Source organism: Callospermophilus lateralis, chromosome 7, assembly GCF_048772815.1.
Source record: "Callospermophilus lateralis isolate mCalLat2 chromosome 7, mCalLat2.hap1, whole genome shotgun sequence".
In the NCBI taxonomy this organism is placed as follows: Eukaryota; Metazoa; Chordata; class Mammalia; order Rodentia; family Sciuridae; genus Callospermophilus; species Callospermophilus lateralis.
In genome coordinates, this window is record NC_135311.1 from 135,665,487 (window position 1) to 135,681,854 (window position 16,368).

General features: G+C 45.1%; 1 protein-coding gene across 7 annotated transcripts in view; it reads right to left on the bottom strand.

The window, feature by feature from the left end:
* Vps13d (vacuolar protein sorting 13 homolog D) overlaps positions 1–16,368 on the bottom strand; it is a 245,867-nt gene that overhangs the window by 134,632 nt on the left and 94,867 nt on the right. For 3 of the 7 annotated variants that reach the window (XM_076861265.2, XM_076861264.2, XM_076861270.2), the window contains exons 38-44: positions 13,230–13,370; positions 10,795–10,917; positions 8,251–8,325; positions 4,967–5,069; positions 3,293–3,445; positions 1,314–1,449; positions 113–160 (exon numbers count right to left, since the gene is read on the bottom strand). In XM_076861265.2, coding sequence (XP_076717380.2) covers positions 113–160; positions 1,314–1,449; positions 3,293–3,445; positions 4,967–5,069; positions 8,251–8,325; positions 10,795–10,917; positions 13,230–13,370 — 779 coding nt within the window. Of the gene's footprint in view, positions 1–112; positions 161–1,313; positions 1,450–3,292; positions 3,446–4,966; positions 5,073–8,250; positions 8,326–10,794; positions 10,918–13,229; positions 13,371–16,368 lie in introns of all 7 variants that reach the window. The other 4 variants (XM_076861268.2, XM_076861267.2, XM_076861269.2 and 1 more) reach the window with 4 other exon arrangements.

Consider the following 16,368-nt stretch of genomic DNA (forward strand, 5'->3'; position numbering starts at 1 on the left):
CTGGGTTCGATCCCCAGTACCACATAAAAATAAAAATAAAAATATTGTGTCCATCTACAACTAAAAAAAATATTTAAAAAAAAACACGTGATAGCAGGAAAATTATACTTACATAAACCTGGGGATGTATAATATTTGTTCTGCTGCTTGGGCTGCCAATCTAAGAAAGATCCATAAATCAGATTCAGCACAGGCCTAAGGTGTTAGCATCATTAAATTCAATGACAATATTCAAAGAGTGGTATCTGAGAATATTTTTCAGGTGAAATATGATTACTATGAAGGTAAAACATCTCTTGAAAAATTTGGACAAAACAATATTCTTTCTACACCATCCTGTGTGTGCAAAATCTCTTCATACATCCATCTGATCCTTTTGTTACCAGACATGAATTTAGGCAAAGAAGTAATCCGGGAAATAAAAGTGGTTTCTCATTTATTAGCTTTTTCCCTAAGATAGTTGAGACACCAGAGAACACCATGAAAATGAACACTTATTAAACAGTATTCTCCAAAAATAGGCTGATCACATGACAGTGGATGGCTCTCTTGGTAGTAGAGAAGAATTTAGGGACAGAGCTAAAATGATCCAGGAGCAATATTATAAGAAACATTAGAAAGCATGCACTTAGGGAGCTTAACACCAGGGCACACCATCAGAGAAGCTGTCCCCCGATGCGTAGGTTCTGCGTGCAGGTTCAACCAATAGCTGATCCCATGGTGTGCAGCTGGGCCTACATTGCTTTGCACCTCCACTGAGCATGTGCAAACTCTGCTTTTCTAGTTTTTATTTCCTTAACGGCACAGTCTAGCAACCACTTGTGCTGCACTGACACTTTCTTAGGTAGAAGTAGTAACCTAGAGATGACTTAAGCGCCAGGAGAATACAGGGAGGTGACATGAAGACATTCTGCCACTTCACACAGGGGGTGTAAACATGAGGATTTTGGTGTGGGGGTTGTCAGAATTCCTGGAACTGACCCCCCATGGATGCCAAGGGATGACTATACTCGTGGTTGGCAGACTAGTAAACAGCCCAGCAGATCCACTGAGTTTATAAAGGAAATTTGCCCAGGTGAGATAATATGTGCCTGCCAATTTAAAATCTCATCTTCTACTGAAATTAACCCGCCTGGCTGATGTACAGCGATGACCCAAGCCTATGACTGGGCCCACAGAATCGGAAACAGCCTCCCTACGATGAGGAGAAGTAAAAAACAAGAAAATGTCACTAAGGCAAAGTTATTATAAGTTTAAGCATTTGGAAGCCTGGTTCTGAGGGCCTGTGGCCATGGCACAAGGACACCACTCACCGTGGAGGAAGATGAATTTTTATCTGGTGCAGCATATCGGAAAAAAGTTCCAACTTTGTCCACAGACACAGGGCTCACCTGCTCCCAGCCGTTCACTCTCACTTGCAGTTGGTGAATCCGTAGGTCGTGGGTGTGTCTATGAGGAAGAACAGGGAAGGGAACAGGAACACAATCTCAGAAGGCAAGAAAAGCGGAGGCAAAGACTCCAATCTGACCTGCTGTGTAACCACACAGATGCCCGCTGGCTAGGCCTCTGGGGGATTCCCTAAGGAAGGGGAAATCAGGAGCTGGTTTAACTGGGTTTTATGAGAACAGCACAAACTGTAATTTCTGGCAGCCTGAGCAAGAGGGGCACTCACTCTCCCCTTCCATGAAATCTCGAATTAACCAGGTCTCTCCCCCGCAGTCCCCACCCCAACCCCTCACCAAACAATGGTGAAAACCACTTCAGTGGGGCAGGAAAAACGCACTAGTGACTGAATCACATAACCAGCCTCTTGGAAAGGCACAGAAACTTCTTCCTTCTTGGTGCTTTTGTTGACTATCCCACTTCTCTCAAAATCACACACAGTCGGTGGGCTCTAGCTCCACGCGACTGCTAGTGGGCAGTCAGAGTCTCAGTCTGAGTGCCCAAGCACTCAGATGAAACCGGAACAGAAGATAGTGGGCAGAACGGGAGGAACGGAGGAAATTGCACATTTAATTCTATTTTAGATTTTGTCTAATTCAAGCCAGAAGCCTGAAGCGGGGAGCTAACAGGAAGAATTTGAGGCTAACAGGAAGCAGGGAGGGAGGCTCGGGGTGGGGTACCGCGTGCCCAAGGGGGAAATGCCAGAAAAGGCATTTATTTTGATGAATTCAGGCAGAACAGCAGGACTTGGAAAGGGTCACAAAACACGGAAACTAAAACGGAAATGACAAAGAGGTCAAGCCCTGGCTTAGACAAGAGGCAGTGATTATTCAGAGATGCTGTCCAGTCCTATGGCTTCTCTGGGAACCTCATGGAAGGACAGGACAATGGCTTGACCCTTGTCCCTAGAAACTACAGTGGCTTCCAGGGACACGTGACCAGCACAAGGACTTTATTTTACTTCTTTTTTTCCCCTGGAATACATGGGTCTCTCTCTCTTCCAGAGACTCATATATACACAACCCTTCTCAGGTAGGTGTAATGTTCATGGGCATAAAACCATCAAATGCGCCGGGCACGGGAGAGGTGGGCACATGGACTTCAGCATCATGAGACACAAAGGCCTGCAGAAGGATGAAGCCAACCCCTTCCATGTCCACTCAGCTTAAGAACCATCTGAGGCTCAAAACCTAAAACCTTCACCTGTCCAAATACTAAGTCTTAACTACCCATGCCCCTTGGATAGCCCTTCCATTTAAAAATGTTTGCAAATAATGGGACACTTCCTTGGATATTTTACCATCTCTCAATAGCCAGATATAAAGCTCTCTTCCCCTCCTCCTGAGCCTTCAGCTTGCTACCTCAGGAGGGCATCTGTCAGCAGCTGCCCAGATAGGTTTCATGCACGTCTTACCCTCACTGGCTCCACTTCCTCAAACTAGCTGCCCACTAAAAATGCTGTGTGGAACATACATACGCTATAGGTGAGATCAATGTGCTTTGAGAACCTTTCCAGAATAGCATGTCACCACTGCATCATGGAAACCAGGCCAACATGCAATGAACTTGAGCATTATAATGTCCATGCTTAGGCAAACTTATGAGACATGACACATAGGTTATCCCCCATCTGTTGAGTAAACGGATGGTCAATGGAAAGAGATGTATTTCCAAGATGGCAAGACAGCCCACTTTTATAAAAGGAAACAATGGTTTTCAAAATATCTTTTAAAAATATAATATTAAAATCAGGAATAAGTGAAAAAACAAAACATTAGGGATAATCATTTATATTCACTTTTCTATTCATTTATTTTTTTAAGGAAAAGAAGAAACAAGCATACTTTACCTGTGTCTCAACTTTCCTCTGGCTTCAAATTCAAAGGGAATCTCTTCACCCGTAAGGACTTCTCGCCACTCACTGACCTTGTGAGCATCATCTAGAAATGCTCCGTTCCCTTCTGGGACCACACCTGGACTCCCACTGTGGGACAATGCTGCCCTGGAAGCAATCAGAAGAACCCACTGTCCCTGGTCTCCACCATTCCCTCCTCAGGGCTCTGGGCTGAGGAGAAGCCCTCTCAGGACAGCACGCAGCAGTAAGGTAGGAGCCCGCCACAGAGGAGGACCTCAAAGCCCAGTGACTATGGTGATCCCATGCTCAGTCACAGCTTACCCAAACTCTCAGGAATAGCTGAATTGTCACTACCTAGTCACTTAGCTCCAGCAGCAGAGTCTGGCAGGTATACAGTAAGGTAGGATTTTTAAAGGAACATGTAAGTGCGTGGTTAGAATTTAACAGACCTAAACTGCTAAACAGAAGAACCTCCCTTCCAGGGCATTATACTCAGTGGGGGCAGGGGAAATGCAGTTTCGAATCAGTTGATTCTGTTACCCATTCTGTGTACTTCATGGCCTGTGCTACAAAGTCACCAGGTACATAGAATAGGACACAAGATCTAAACAGGCCAAGAGTTGTCAAAAAAGTTCTCCTCAGCTTAGGGAAACTCCAGCCAAGCCCATCTGTGCTGAAGCAGGTCTTGGATAACCCTCCCAGGGCTGGGGAGGCTGGAGGACATTTTTGAAGCAGTGTGGGAAGCAAAATGAGTATATTTTAATAGGCAGGCAATGCTTCCGTAAGGAGAGGGAAGGGCATGGTGACCATGAAGAGGAGTGTGGCTTTTCTTGCAGACCTCCTACGCACACCCTTAACCTGCGTGCCTTTGCCTTTAATCATAATACATGCAGGATGGAGAACACAGTCTGACCACTGCAGACTCAGGATCAACTTCTCTACCTGCAGACTCTGGAATCAGAGCCTCCCCCATCCATCTCAGGACAGAAGTTACTTGTGGGAGGCCGCCATGTCATGTGACCAGCGTTTTTCCCCTCCTGATCAGTTGAGGCACTGTCGGTCATATCCCTCCCGCTCCCCACCAATGATCTGGCTATTCTTAAGTTGTTGAAGTCCAGATCTTGAGGGTAGAAATAATGTAACCAAATGTGCCTTCCTGCAGCCCCATGGGTCCAGCAACACTCACCCATTCCTTTGTGATATTACCCCTTGCCCTGTTTAGGATAGAATGTTCCATGGAAACTCCCTTTTTGTGTCCCCTTCTCTTACTCTGCCCTTGGGTGTGGCCTTCCTAGATGTCAACCTGCTGACAGTGGACATCATGAAGCTAGACTCAGCCCCCTGAAACCTGAACCCAGGCCTCATTTGAATGGCTTCTCCTCAATAAAAGGGGTCAGCACGTGCTTGCTCTCCCTCTCTTTCTGCAGATAAGAGGAGCCATCACAGCACCCCCAAAGAAAAAGGTATTTTGTCTCTTGTGTGGTTATATCATGCAGCCCAGTTAGCCCAGTTTCCCTGGAGTGACCCCTGAGCATTTTAGTCACAAGCAACGCGGCAGTTACTGATTCAGATGTAAACCCAGGGCTATCAAGAAGGGCTCTGCTGTACTGCTGCAAGGGGGCCTGGGAGACAAAGAAGGCTCCAGGGGACCGGCTGCCTGTACCTTACCTGGTGGGTGTCGTGGTCAGAGTGGCAAACCACAAAGTGCACCCCGTGTGGTTCCTCAGAGCAAAGGGGACAAATGGCTGCCGGCGTTTGGGAGTTTTCACCTCTGCTGTGACCAAATGAGAAAAGGCTGTTAACACACACCTCACCTGCAAGCTGAGACGCCCGCCCTGCCCCCAAACTGCCTCCTGCGTGAAGGGGCTGAAGGCCAGGTAGGAGAGAAGGTTCTGTCTACCAACAAGGTCAGCTAGTGGGGCAAATGGAAACTCAGGTGTGGGCTGGCTGCATGCCATGTTTTGCCTCCAGCACCCCAACTCTCAAACCTCCCCCAACTCTAACAGGCCTATCACTCAGAGAGGGCCCCATCAGAATCTGCCTCGACTGGAATCAGGAGCGACCACTAGTCCCAAATAATACCTTCTGAACAGGTCATCCAGGTTATACCATGAGTAATTGTTGAAGCCTGGTCCACAAGGACTTCACTTAAGGAAGCTTTCCTTCATATAAAAGTTCACCTTCAGCCACAGTACAGAAAACAAAAATACCTTTTGCCAATCTCTCATTATGATAGTTATTATTTTCTCCCTGGAAAACCAGGGCCATACGATCCCAAAGCTATGAAAATGAAATTTCTAGCTCATTTGTTAACACAGACATCACCGCCAGCTCCTGTGAGGTGGCCACTATGGGGGCTACAAAAGAAACGGGAAACAGGCCTCACCTCACAAGAGCCTCTACCAGGAAACCGCAGAGAACAAAGGTCAATACAAAACTGTACAGAACCAGATCCCAGGGGAAGTGACCTGCCTACAAACACTGTGAAGACCCCAAGTGCATGAAGGGAGGCCTCCAGGAGCCTCTGAGGCCCCTCTGGCCCAGGGCCTATGTGACCTCCACTGGCCATACAAACTAAGAGGGAGGTGGCAGCAGGATCCCCAGGCAGTGGCAACGACAACCCAACGTGGGCAACTCCTGGATGACACACATGAGGGGACCACAGGCCCCATCCAGCCTGAAATCACAAAGACAGCAGAGAAAGACGGTGACCTGAATGGTCTGCAGTAGGGGAGAAAATGGCACCTACACAGAGCAGCAAGCACCGACAGCAGAGAGTACAGGCCAAAGCCCAGCCTATCCACAGGGCCTCGGCTTCCTACTGACAAAAATCAAGGCAGCAAACCACAACTTGTCCTGCTGCTACCCCTGCCAGGAGGAGGCCTGGGTGGCCTCCCATTGCCAGTGATTAGCACCATCTTTTAAAAAGCAATCGCTTCATTTTTCCCTTTGTATCCTTTATAGTTTCCAGAAGTTACTGCCATGAACACTGCCAGAGCAATTTCAGAGTGAGGCAAGTTGTACTCTGATAACAACAGTGGCTTGGCGAGTCTACCTCACAACAATCCACTAAGACGATGAGCAGGCTCCGGCGTGTTCCCACAATTTGTGGCCAGTTATCTAAAGACACCCAAGTAACTTGTCAAAGGTGGGCTTCAGTGAGGAACATGCCTAGCTTTTATTCCTGTAGCTCCATTTGGTTCTCCAAGTCTGCCTTAAAAAAACAATGCTCATCAAGTAGAAAACGGAGGAGTAGCTGCGAGACTGCTGCACGAGCAGAGGGGGCACAGGGGAAGCAGCATTTACTGCGGGCTCTGGAGACGACTCCCTCCCAGAGCAAAGAGCTGCTTTTATTACGGCAGATAAAGGGCCATGAGGAAAAGGAGCCAGATGTGCTTTCCCGTCCCACTGTGAACCAGACTGGAAGTTTCCACTTGCAAATTTGATTTAAAAAGAACAGGTGACAGATGGCTTTGATCACACTGCAATGCAGAATAAAGCACTAGGAATCCACACAGAGAGATCCACAAGCACACCACCTTGGCACTAACTACCAAGGGCAGGAACACTGCTGAAGTCCCAAAGACCAAACAGCAGACTTCAGCCACCACTTCTCAGAGTGACACAAATCCAAACCCAACACCAGGGAACAGCTCTGACATCTCTTGCACCAGGATCCAAATAAACTATGTACTTGCCTTTGGAACGGTATCAGAGGAAAAATTCCCAAATCCTTCAAAGAGCACATTACTCCCTAACGGCCTCAAAAATCTGCCTCTAGTGACCAAATCTAATTCTTCATGGGTTGAGATAACCCAAAGCTCCTCACATCCAAGTTCAGCCTCAAATGGCTCCCACTAAGGAAATTTTCAGCCCCTGGACTTTTTGCAGAGTGATCTGGCCACTATGAACAACACAGGTTTCCTGCTATACAGCAGCTCAGGCTATCAGAAGGACCTGGATTGTAAACTGCAATAAATAGATTAAAGCAGCAGGTCTGCTGCTAGTCACACTGAATGAAAGCAAATGAAGCCATCATCTGAGTCTTGCTATCCTTGTCAGCTTCATGGAAACAATGCTTGGCTTTGCGAGGCTGATAAGTAACATACAGAAAGCTCAGAGGCATCCATTCATGAATAAGTAAAGACTTAGCCAAAAGCTTGCTCTGTGAACAGAATTAATCAAAAGCAAAACCTTCCAGAAAGGTAATAAACCCATATCCACCTCCCCACATATCAGTATCCCTGTTCTATGCTCCTGGTAGAGGGAGTTCAAATGCCTTTTTTAATAAAATATGTCACAACCTGGAATCAGCTGTGTGCAAACAAACCACTCAGATTAAATCACACTCCTTAAAACAAAGGAAGAAACGCACATCCTGGGCTCCGATTATTCCGTGTGTTTTTGATTTGATTATTCAGTCAAATTCTCAAGGAACTTTTAGGGGTCAGAGATAAAAATAAAGAAAATTTTCTTTTCTATCTCCTAAGCACATAAATTCATAACTAAAAAAGTTAAAGTTTGTGCACAAGTAATTATTTACTGTGCAATTTTTTCTTCACTCTGTTCGTTATTATGAAGCTCCTATTTCATAGAGCCACCCACACTCCCACAAGAATAAATGTCCACTGATTGTTTTACAGAGTCCTGAGCCCTGATTAGTAGAGGACAGGGCTCTTTCATTGGCGTGCTTTTGGTTGTGACAAACCCCGTGCTTGGCACTGTCACGTCTGCATTCCATGCCGAGGAGTTTATTGACAAGGAAGACTCAGCTCATCACTTACTTCAGATACAAAGTGCAATTCCGCTCCTTAGTTAAAAATGTTCTTCCTGTTACTGAAGCAAAGTACTCACAACACCCCCCATTCCACTCCCATTTCCAAAAACATTCGATGTACAAGGCAGTTCTTGGTATAGGACAAGGAAGCAAGCCCTCGCTGGCCGTACTGTACCTCCAGCATAGGTCTGGTGCTCTAGGTTAGTCAGGCTGGCTGTACTCCTAGTTCTAAGGTAGACAAGGGGGAGGCCTGGCAGACAGGAGAGACAAAGTTAGAGGGTAAGAATAAATGCAGCAAGTGAGAATGGTCACCCCCACACAGCAAGTAGGCACAGAGAACAGTAACACGCAATCGCAGGACCGCCCTCCTGCAGCGACTGAGCCAGGAATATTCTAGACAAAGCAAACCCATTTTCATGCTGGCCGGGCTGTGCAGGCCGTTGTCCCAGCAGCCTACTCCTCTTTCCTAATTAGGGGAAGAAAAACGCACTCAAGGTTCTCTTCACTCCATGAGGACTTTTAATTTAAAGCATGTGATTTCCTGAAAGTGGCCCAGAAAAGTTCCAGAAACCAATCGGCACAGATTTTTAGTGGTTGCTCCATTCCAATTGGAGAACCAAGTGGCAGTAGAAAGGAGGCCCCTGGCAGCCTCAGACATTTGAAGGAAGACTCAGTCTGGGCCCAAATTTAAGCAATCTCTTCTAAGGAGCTATCTTATAATGCTGTTTGAATTCTAAATTGGAAATGCAAGTTTTCAGAACATTTATACTTGATATTGTCATAAAACAAGCCTGAAATACAAAACTAATGAATTCAGGGAGGTGCCAGTCCATTCAGGATTCACCTGAAGCCTTACTGAACAAAGCCCACGATTACATCAAAATGAAACCAATATTTTCTTTTCCCTGTTAAAGAAACAATGAGAAATCAGCATGCTGTATCCCTGGGCTGCATTTCACAGTCAGGGTTATTCCAAAGGCTCATTTTAAGGCTGGCCTGAATAAAAAGCACAACCTTGGGGGGAATACGTTAAATATTCTCAAGACCTGAAAGTTGTTTTTTTTTTTTTAATTTACCTTTTAGTTGCAGTTGGACACAATACCTTTATTTTGTTTACTTATTTTTATGTGATGCTGAGAATTGAACCCAGGGCCTCACACATGCTAGGCGAGCACACTACCGCTGAGCCACAGTTCCAGCCCAAGACCTGAAAATTTATGATCAGTTCAACAAGGTTGAAATCTACTGCCATCAAAAAAAGGCCAACAATGATACAATGATTTCGTAGGCCTATTAAAGAACACAACTCTGGTCCACAGAAAGAACACCATCTTGGAATTTTCAATTAAAAAAAGACATTTGGAAATTCACGTATATTTAATTTTGTGATTAAAAATACATCTTACCTCTATCAGCTTACATAACCACAAAAATCTACATAAATAAAAACTGAGCTTTGACTTCACATTGGCATTTAGCATAAATGAAGCAACTTATTAACTGGAAAAAGGAGGAAAGAGGGGGGAGAGAGTGGAGAGCAGGAGAGAGGGAAAGAGGGGGCTAGAGAGGGGGGTCCACTTCCTGAACATCAGGCCCTCCTAGTATTTGCAGTGATCAGATTAAAAAAAAACTCCCAGTACAAAAATGACTTTCAGAGAAACCCTCTTGGACATATCACATATTACAGAGATTACCAAAGTCTTCCGGGTAGAATAGATTATGTTTCCTTGACACATAAATCGGGAAGGCTGGAAGAGGAGAGAATTGAAGCTGACACCATCTGAACAGCCCAGACTCCTAAGCAATGGCCTTGGAACCCAGAACCTGGAACTGGGAAGACAAGCACAACTGACAGTGGTTTTGTCTCTCCTTCTAGAAGCACAGGCAGACAGAAAGTCCGCTTTATGCAGTCTGAGGAGAGATGAACTAGCACAAATACTTCATACACTAAGCAGTCACCCTCCCATGACTGTTTGCAGACCAGGCGGAATATTTAAGTATTCAGGAGTTATGTGAAGTCCAGCCAAGACTCTTCCGGGAAACCACACAGAAAGACTTGGGGCTGAGTTCAATTTGGATGACAATGGCTTGTGGAACAACCAAGACCAGGCCTTCCATCACAATCTCCCCAGCTCTGAGGAATGCTCCATGGTGAGGCATAAAGTAAGGGAAGAAAACATGGTCAACAAAGAACAAACAGACTCCTCTCCCCCCAGGCGCCTGGGTATGCAATTCTTTTGTTCCTTATGAACAATACAGGGCCCCCTCTTAAACTCCCTCACCACATGGGATCCACTCTCCCTCTATTCAAGGATACATGTGCAAACCTTCTAGCACTAGCTTCAGATCTTAGAAGAGATGTTTTTTAAAATCCCAATAAAAAATACCCATATACTGGAAACCAACACTTCGCCAAGTAAAACAGAAACCAAGCAGCAGCTGAACCAGACACAGTCTCGGGCGTACCCGTTCATTCACAATGTTACCAGAAATTAGAAATGATATGTCGCAGATCCTTTCTCCCTTGCATAGGTGGATTTAGAGGTCACCTAAAAGTTCAGTAATTTGTGCCAGAAAACTGTCTCTTGCAAAAACTAAAACAGAACAACAGAAGGTGGCCAGGGTTTCCAATAGGCTTCTCCATGAAGAATGACAGGTCTATTGAATTTCTTAGTAAAGTACAGCAATTCAGACGGACACCTGCAGATACGAATCTTACTTTGTCCGAAGCATGGAGGGTCCACTGAAGAGCCCATCCAGTCTTCTGATTGGGTTGACTCTATTTCCTTGTCTTCTTTACAGTAATCTGCCATCCATGATTCCTTGGTACTTACATACTGATCTAAAAAAAAAGAATCCCCAAAAGATATTAAGAAGAGCAGCAGCAAGGATGGAGAGTTCACATTGAATAGTTTCAGTTAAGCAAAAGAAGCTTTTATGAAGTGCCTCCCTAGATGCTAGGCCTCTGCTGGATGCTGGGAAAGTCTGGGCCTGGAGAACCTAAGCTCCAGGAAAGGAACGATTATGCACAAAATGCCCACCATGAAGCCACACCACGTGTGAAAAGTGAAAACACAAAGATAAATAAAACACCAAGGAGCCCAGGGAAAACATATTCTGCTTGGCAGAAGTGCTGGTGTGCACACCAAAGTCCTTCTTCAGTGAGGCAGGGACCTTTGTTCTGGGTCTTGAGAAATGATCAGCCTCGGATTTACCAACAGGTTGGGAACAGGTGCTTTCCAGGCAGAAGGCAGAGCACACACAGGGACTCCAAGACAGGAAAGCTAGGGCACACTCAGGGAACAGAGTGCTCTGTCAGAACAGCACAGCACACTAGGAACATAGCCAAGCAGTTTCGAGAAGGACCTAGTTGGTGAAGAACATGGTCAGGGAGAGACCGGCTCAGGAGGCTGAAATCCAGCAAGAATCTTCCTAGTGTAGCTTCCTTTTTTGGAGATAAGAACTACAGTGAGAATAGCAGGTTAACAAAATAACTACCATATGCTACACCAAAGTGAAGATCTTTTACACTAAGAGATTACACTTTCTGGAACAAGGATTACTGGTTTTTGGTTTTCAATTCCAACTCTTGGCTATTTAAAATCTGAGAGGTCCTAACAATGTTTCTGGGTTTCATAACACTATTGAAATAAGGAATTGGAAGTGAAAAAAAAAAAAATTCACCACTAATAAGGAAATGTTTTAGAAGATATTTTTAAATACATAGAAGCTCATCATAAATATAACAAAGGACCTTTTGAGGCAAATTCGTGTTTACTGGAGCTTTTCAAAGAAGTATTGTCTAACCTGGTTTAGCATATAACATGAAAAACACAAAGGTGAAATAATACAGTCTAGGAGGATTACAAGTTAACTTACTATTACATTGGTATACTGAATATCCAAGAAAATTGATGAAGGGAATTTGATCATTTAAAATGGGGGTTTTGCCAGACATAGTGGCAGACACCTGTAATCACAGTGGCTCAGGAGGCTGAGGCAGGAGGATTGAGAGTTCAAGGCCAGCCTCAGCAATTTAGCGAGGCCCTAAACAACTCAGTGAGACCCTGTCTCTAAATAAAATATAAAAAGGGGCTGGGGATGTGGCTCAGAGGTCAAGCATTCCTAAATTCAATCGATGGTATCAAAAAAAAAGGGCAGGGATTAAGTTGGAGGGTCAAAAACATGGTCTCATTTCACCACACACACTCTACTGCGCCTGACAGGGCAAGGTGATGTCTACTCTAACAGCCTCACCAGACAGACACAGTGCAGAAAGTCACCATTTGCAAAGTTACATGACATCGCTCAGAGAGAACTGCAGAATTATCAAAATGTGATCACACAGACTAAGAAATAAAGCAGTGAATGTGAATCTTCATAGCAAATGTAAAAAAATGCCTGATGATATGAAGATGCTACTCTAATTTTAGATGACGGAAATACAAATGATAAAGTGGTTCTCCTTCACCACGTCAAATCTACAAGTGTACATTTCAGAGTTACCAAAAATCTTTCAGAGCACACACCATCAGCATGGCAACCCTGTGAGCAAGTTGGGTCAGCACAGAACCTGATCCGGAAACAACAAGGGCAACTGCCTCTGCTATGAAGACCAGGTCCAACCATACCTTGAAGTAAAATTATTTTTTGAATAACCTGAAAAAATGTATTTATATTCATTTCCAGGACATTTAATAAAGCCCGGTGGCCAAGCATTATGAGGAGAAAGTTCAGCAGGGTCACTACGTATCCCAAAGTCTAAAACTCTTGGAATCACTTTTCTGGTGAAGTCCAGTGAGGTGGCACCCACCTACAGCCCCAGTTACTCGGGAGTCTTGGGAGGATCACTTGAGCCCATGAATTCTCGACAATTTGGGCAACATAGTGAGACCCCCATCTCAAAACAAAACAAAGAAAACTAAACTGTAAGCTTCAACATGGGACACCGACTCTGGAGAAGTGGGTCGAGAAGACTCCTGAGGCCATGTTAGGTCTGCCAGAAAAGCAGCCTGGTAAGTAAGTGACGTCGGACATGGCTGGCATCATCCCTTAACGGTAAGCCACTAATGAATGTTCAACAGCGGGTGAACAGTCTTCCAGGGACTCGCATAGAGCAAGGTACCAACCTGCAACAGGCAACTGCCCACTCACCAATTAGTACAGAAGTGATGTTGATATCCAGACGGGGTTTGGCCTTGGCCTCCAGCTTTAGTCGAGGAGGATGCAGACGACTAGCTGCCTGCTGTTGCCAGGATACAGAGCATGGCCATGGCTCAATGAATGGCTCCCAGCCTAAGAGAACACAGGAAGTGAGACATCTGCTCAGCAGACACCAACAGTTTACAGGGGAACACCATTCACAAACGCTTAGCAAGGACAGACGAGAGCCTAAGAGCTCAGTTCAGTTTCACAGTGAAAGCACCAGCTCTGGCTATAGGTCACCCGCAGCTGTGTGTGCAGCACAGAGGATCCTGTGGAAGGGCAGACACCCACACCATGGTCTTCCAGAGGTGGCAGGAAGCAGGGCAGGAGTACGCGTGCCCTGTTCCACAACAGAGCAGGCAGGACCAGTTCTGGAGCCGCTCAAGGAGTGTCTGGTCAGAAAAGAAATACAGTAGCTTCCATGACCATTACCTTTCATGCTCCTGGTTACGTGAACAAGCCACTAGCAAGACAAACAGATATACTTAGAGGCTCATTAACTTAACTTGCTCAAAAATTTTCTCATTTTTTATGTCATACATACAAAAAGAATTTAAACAACGTACACGGACAACTTAAAGAAAATACTATCACACCCATATACCCACCATTCCAAAAACAGAAAATCATAAGTTCCTTTGAAGCACCAAGCGCCACGCCCACCATCTCCTTCCCAGCAGCCACCTCCCACCCAACTCCAGGCAATGATTTGCAGGAGCTTTTGATCATTTCCTTGCTCTTCTATATAATTTCACCACACATGTATGCATTCCTCAAGATCACACTAATCAGTCTTCCTGTATACAGCTTCCTGGGAGTGGAACCCAGTCTCTTTCAAGTTTCTCCTTTTGCTCAACAACATGTCTTTGGGCATCTCATTATACCAGATGGACAAGGGTCAAATGTATTCACCCCTTAACGTAAGCCACTAATGAATGTACAACTCATTTATTCATTCTGCTTCTGAAAGAGTTTTTTTTTTTTTTTTTTTGGTACTGGGGATCGAACTCAGGGGCACTCAACCACTGAGCCACATCCCCAGCCCCATTTTGTGTTTTATTTAGAGACAGGATCTCACAGAGTTGCTTAGCACCTCGCTAAGTTGCTGAAGCTGGCTTTGAACTTGCAATCCTCCTGCCTCAGCATCCTGAGCCAATGGGATTACCGGCGTGCGCCATGGCACCTGGCTGAAAGACATTCATTTAACTCTAACTTCATTGCTGCAAGGAAGAACACTACTACAAGTGGTGTCATCTGTGTTTCCTAGTTCTCATGCCTGGAGAGCAGCATGGAGCTGCATGGCTAAGCATGTTCACACTCAGCGTCACCAGGTCATGCTGATCTGTTTTCCAAAGTGGTGGTGTCAATTTATGAACTTAACACCAGCACCAGAGCACGAATCTGCACAGATATGTAGGAGCATCACAGTTTTTGCTAGTCTGTCAGGTGTGAAAAGTAGGGTCTTTTTATGATTTAGAAAGTACTTTTCCAAGCCAGTTAACTTTTAAGATTTTTAAATATACTTATTCAATCTGACACAGTGTGAATCCAATACAATACAATACACAGGGTGGATACATTAGTACTTATTCCATTTGGCACTTACTGATGTGAACATGTTCATAACATCTTTAAAAGTAAGCAATATTTGGACTAAGAAAATAAATGATTCTCAGAAAAATAACTACCATATGCCCCGCAAGAGCTTCTCTCAACTAGGAAGACTGAGCCCTTACTCTAAAGTCAAACATTCTGAACAACGAGGAAACAAGAGTGTCACTCTAAAGTGAATCCAGAGCAGAGGAAAATGTGGTCTGCTCTCTAGAACAATCAGCAGCAGCTGTTAAGTGGGGCTTAAGATAAGGATAGCAGCAACCACCTGTGGCTTTTGCAGGCCCTGCACAGCAGTCCTCACTGGCTCTGTCCACACTGGGAGCTAATGGGAGTTTCTTCAAACTCTCTTAAGGCAAAAAAGTTCATTGTAAAACCACTTGGCCCTAATACAGGGTGGCTTCTGAATCTCAACCTGCTTAAGCCTTGCTATGGTTTAGGGGTGGTCTGTCCCCAGAGATGCAAGTGTGGGAGGCTGCATCCCTAGTGCAGAGTATGGGAGGTAGTGGGACCTTTTAAGAATGGGAGATCACTGGGGGCGTGCCCTCATGTGGCTCAAGTGATGGCGCGCTCACCAAGTTCGACTCTCGACTCTCAGCACCACATAGAGATAAAATAAAGATATTGGGTCCACCTAAAGCTAAAAAATAAATATTAAAAAAAAAAAAAGACTAACCCAGTCTTCATGGAAGTCCTGAGCTGGTTCCTGCTATGAAAGCTGGAGCCTGAGCCTACATTGCTCTTGACCTCCTGGCAGGCGCTCTCTCATGCCCTGGCATTCTGCCACATGGCCCTCCACCACTGGGACCCCACTAGAGGCCAAACCAATGGGACCATCTATTTTGGTTTGTTCAGCCTCCAAATCTATAAGCTAAATAAACCTCTTTTCTTTTTTTTTTTAAGTCTCATGGTTTGAGAGCTTAATTGAACACATATTAAGCACCTATTACATTTGAGATACAGGGATACATAGGGATAGAGATGGACAAGCAATTCTGCCATCAGGTAGCAAGTGTCCTGGTGCAGAGAACAATCCGTCGTGGTGAGCAGAGTACTGAAGCCAGAGGAGGAGCACTTTCCCTGTCATTCATCTGCAGACCTGATTTCTCTATGGCTAGCGGTTCTTCAAATAGGATGGAGGAAAGGGGAGCTTCACAGCTGCCACTAGGACAGACCAGATAAATCACTGTCCCAAAGGGCTTGTGCTGGGCTTGGTTGTATTAAAAAAAAAAACAACAACAAAACAAAACAAAAAAAAGACCCTGAGGTCTTATAGAATAAGACCTGAGAAGACCCTGAGGTTTTATAGAATAACCAAGATCAACATAAGCAATATCACCACGAGATGCTGAGGACACCTCAACCACAGCCTGCAGCAGGTATTTGCTATAGTGATGAAAACAAGACTAGCACGGGCCCTTTCCTTGGCCTTTCCAATGGGAAGGAAGCAATTGTGCAGTAAAATCTAGGCATGTAT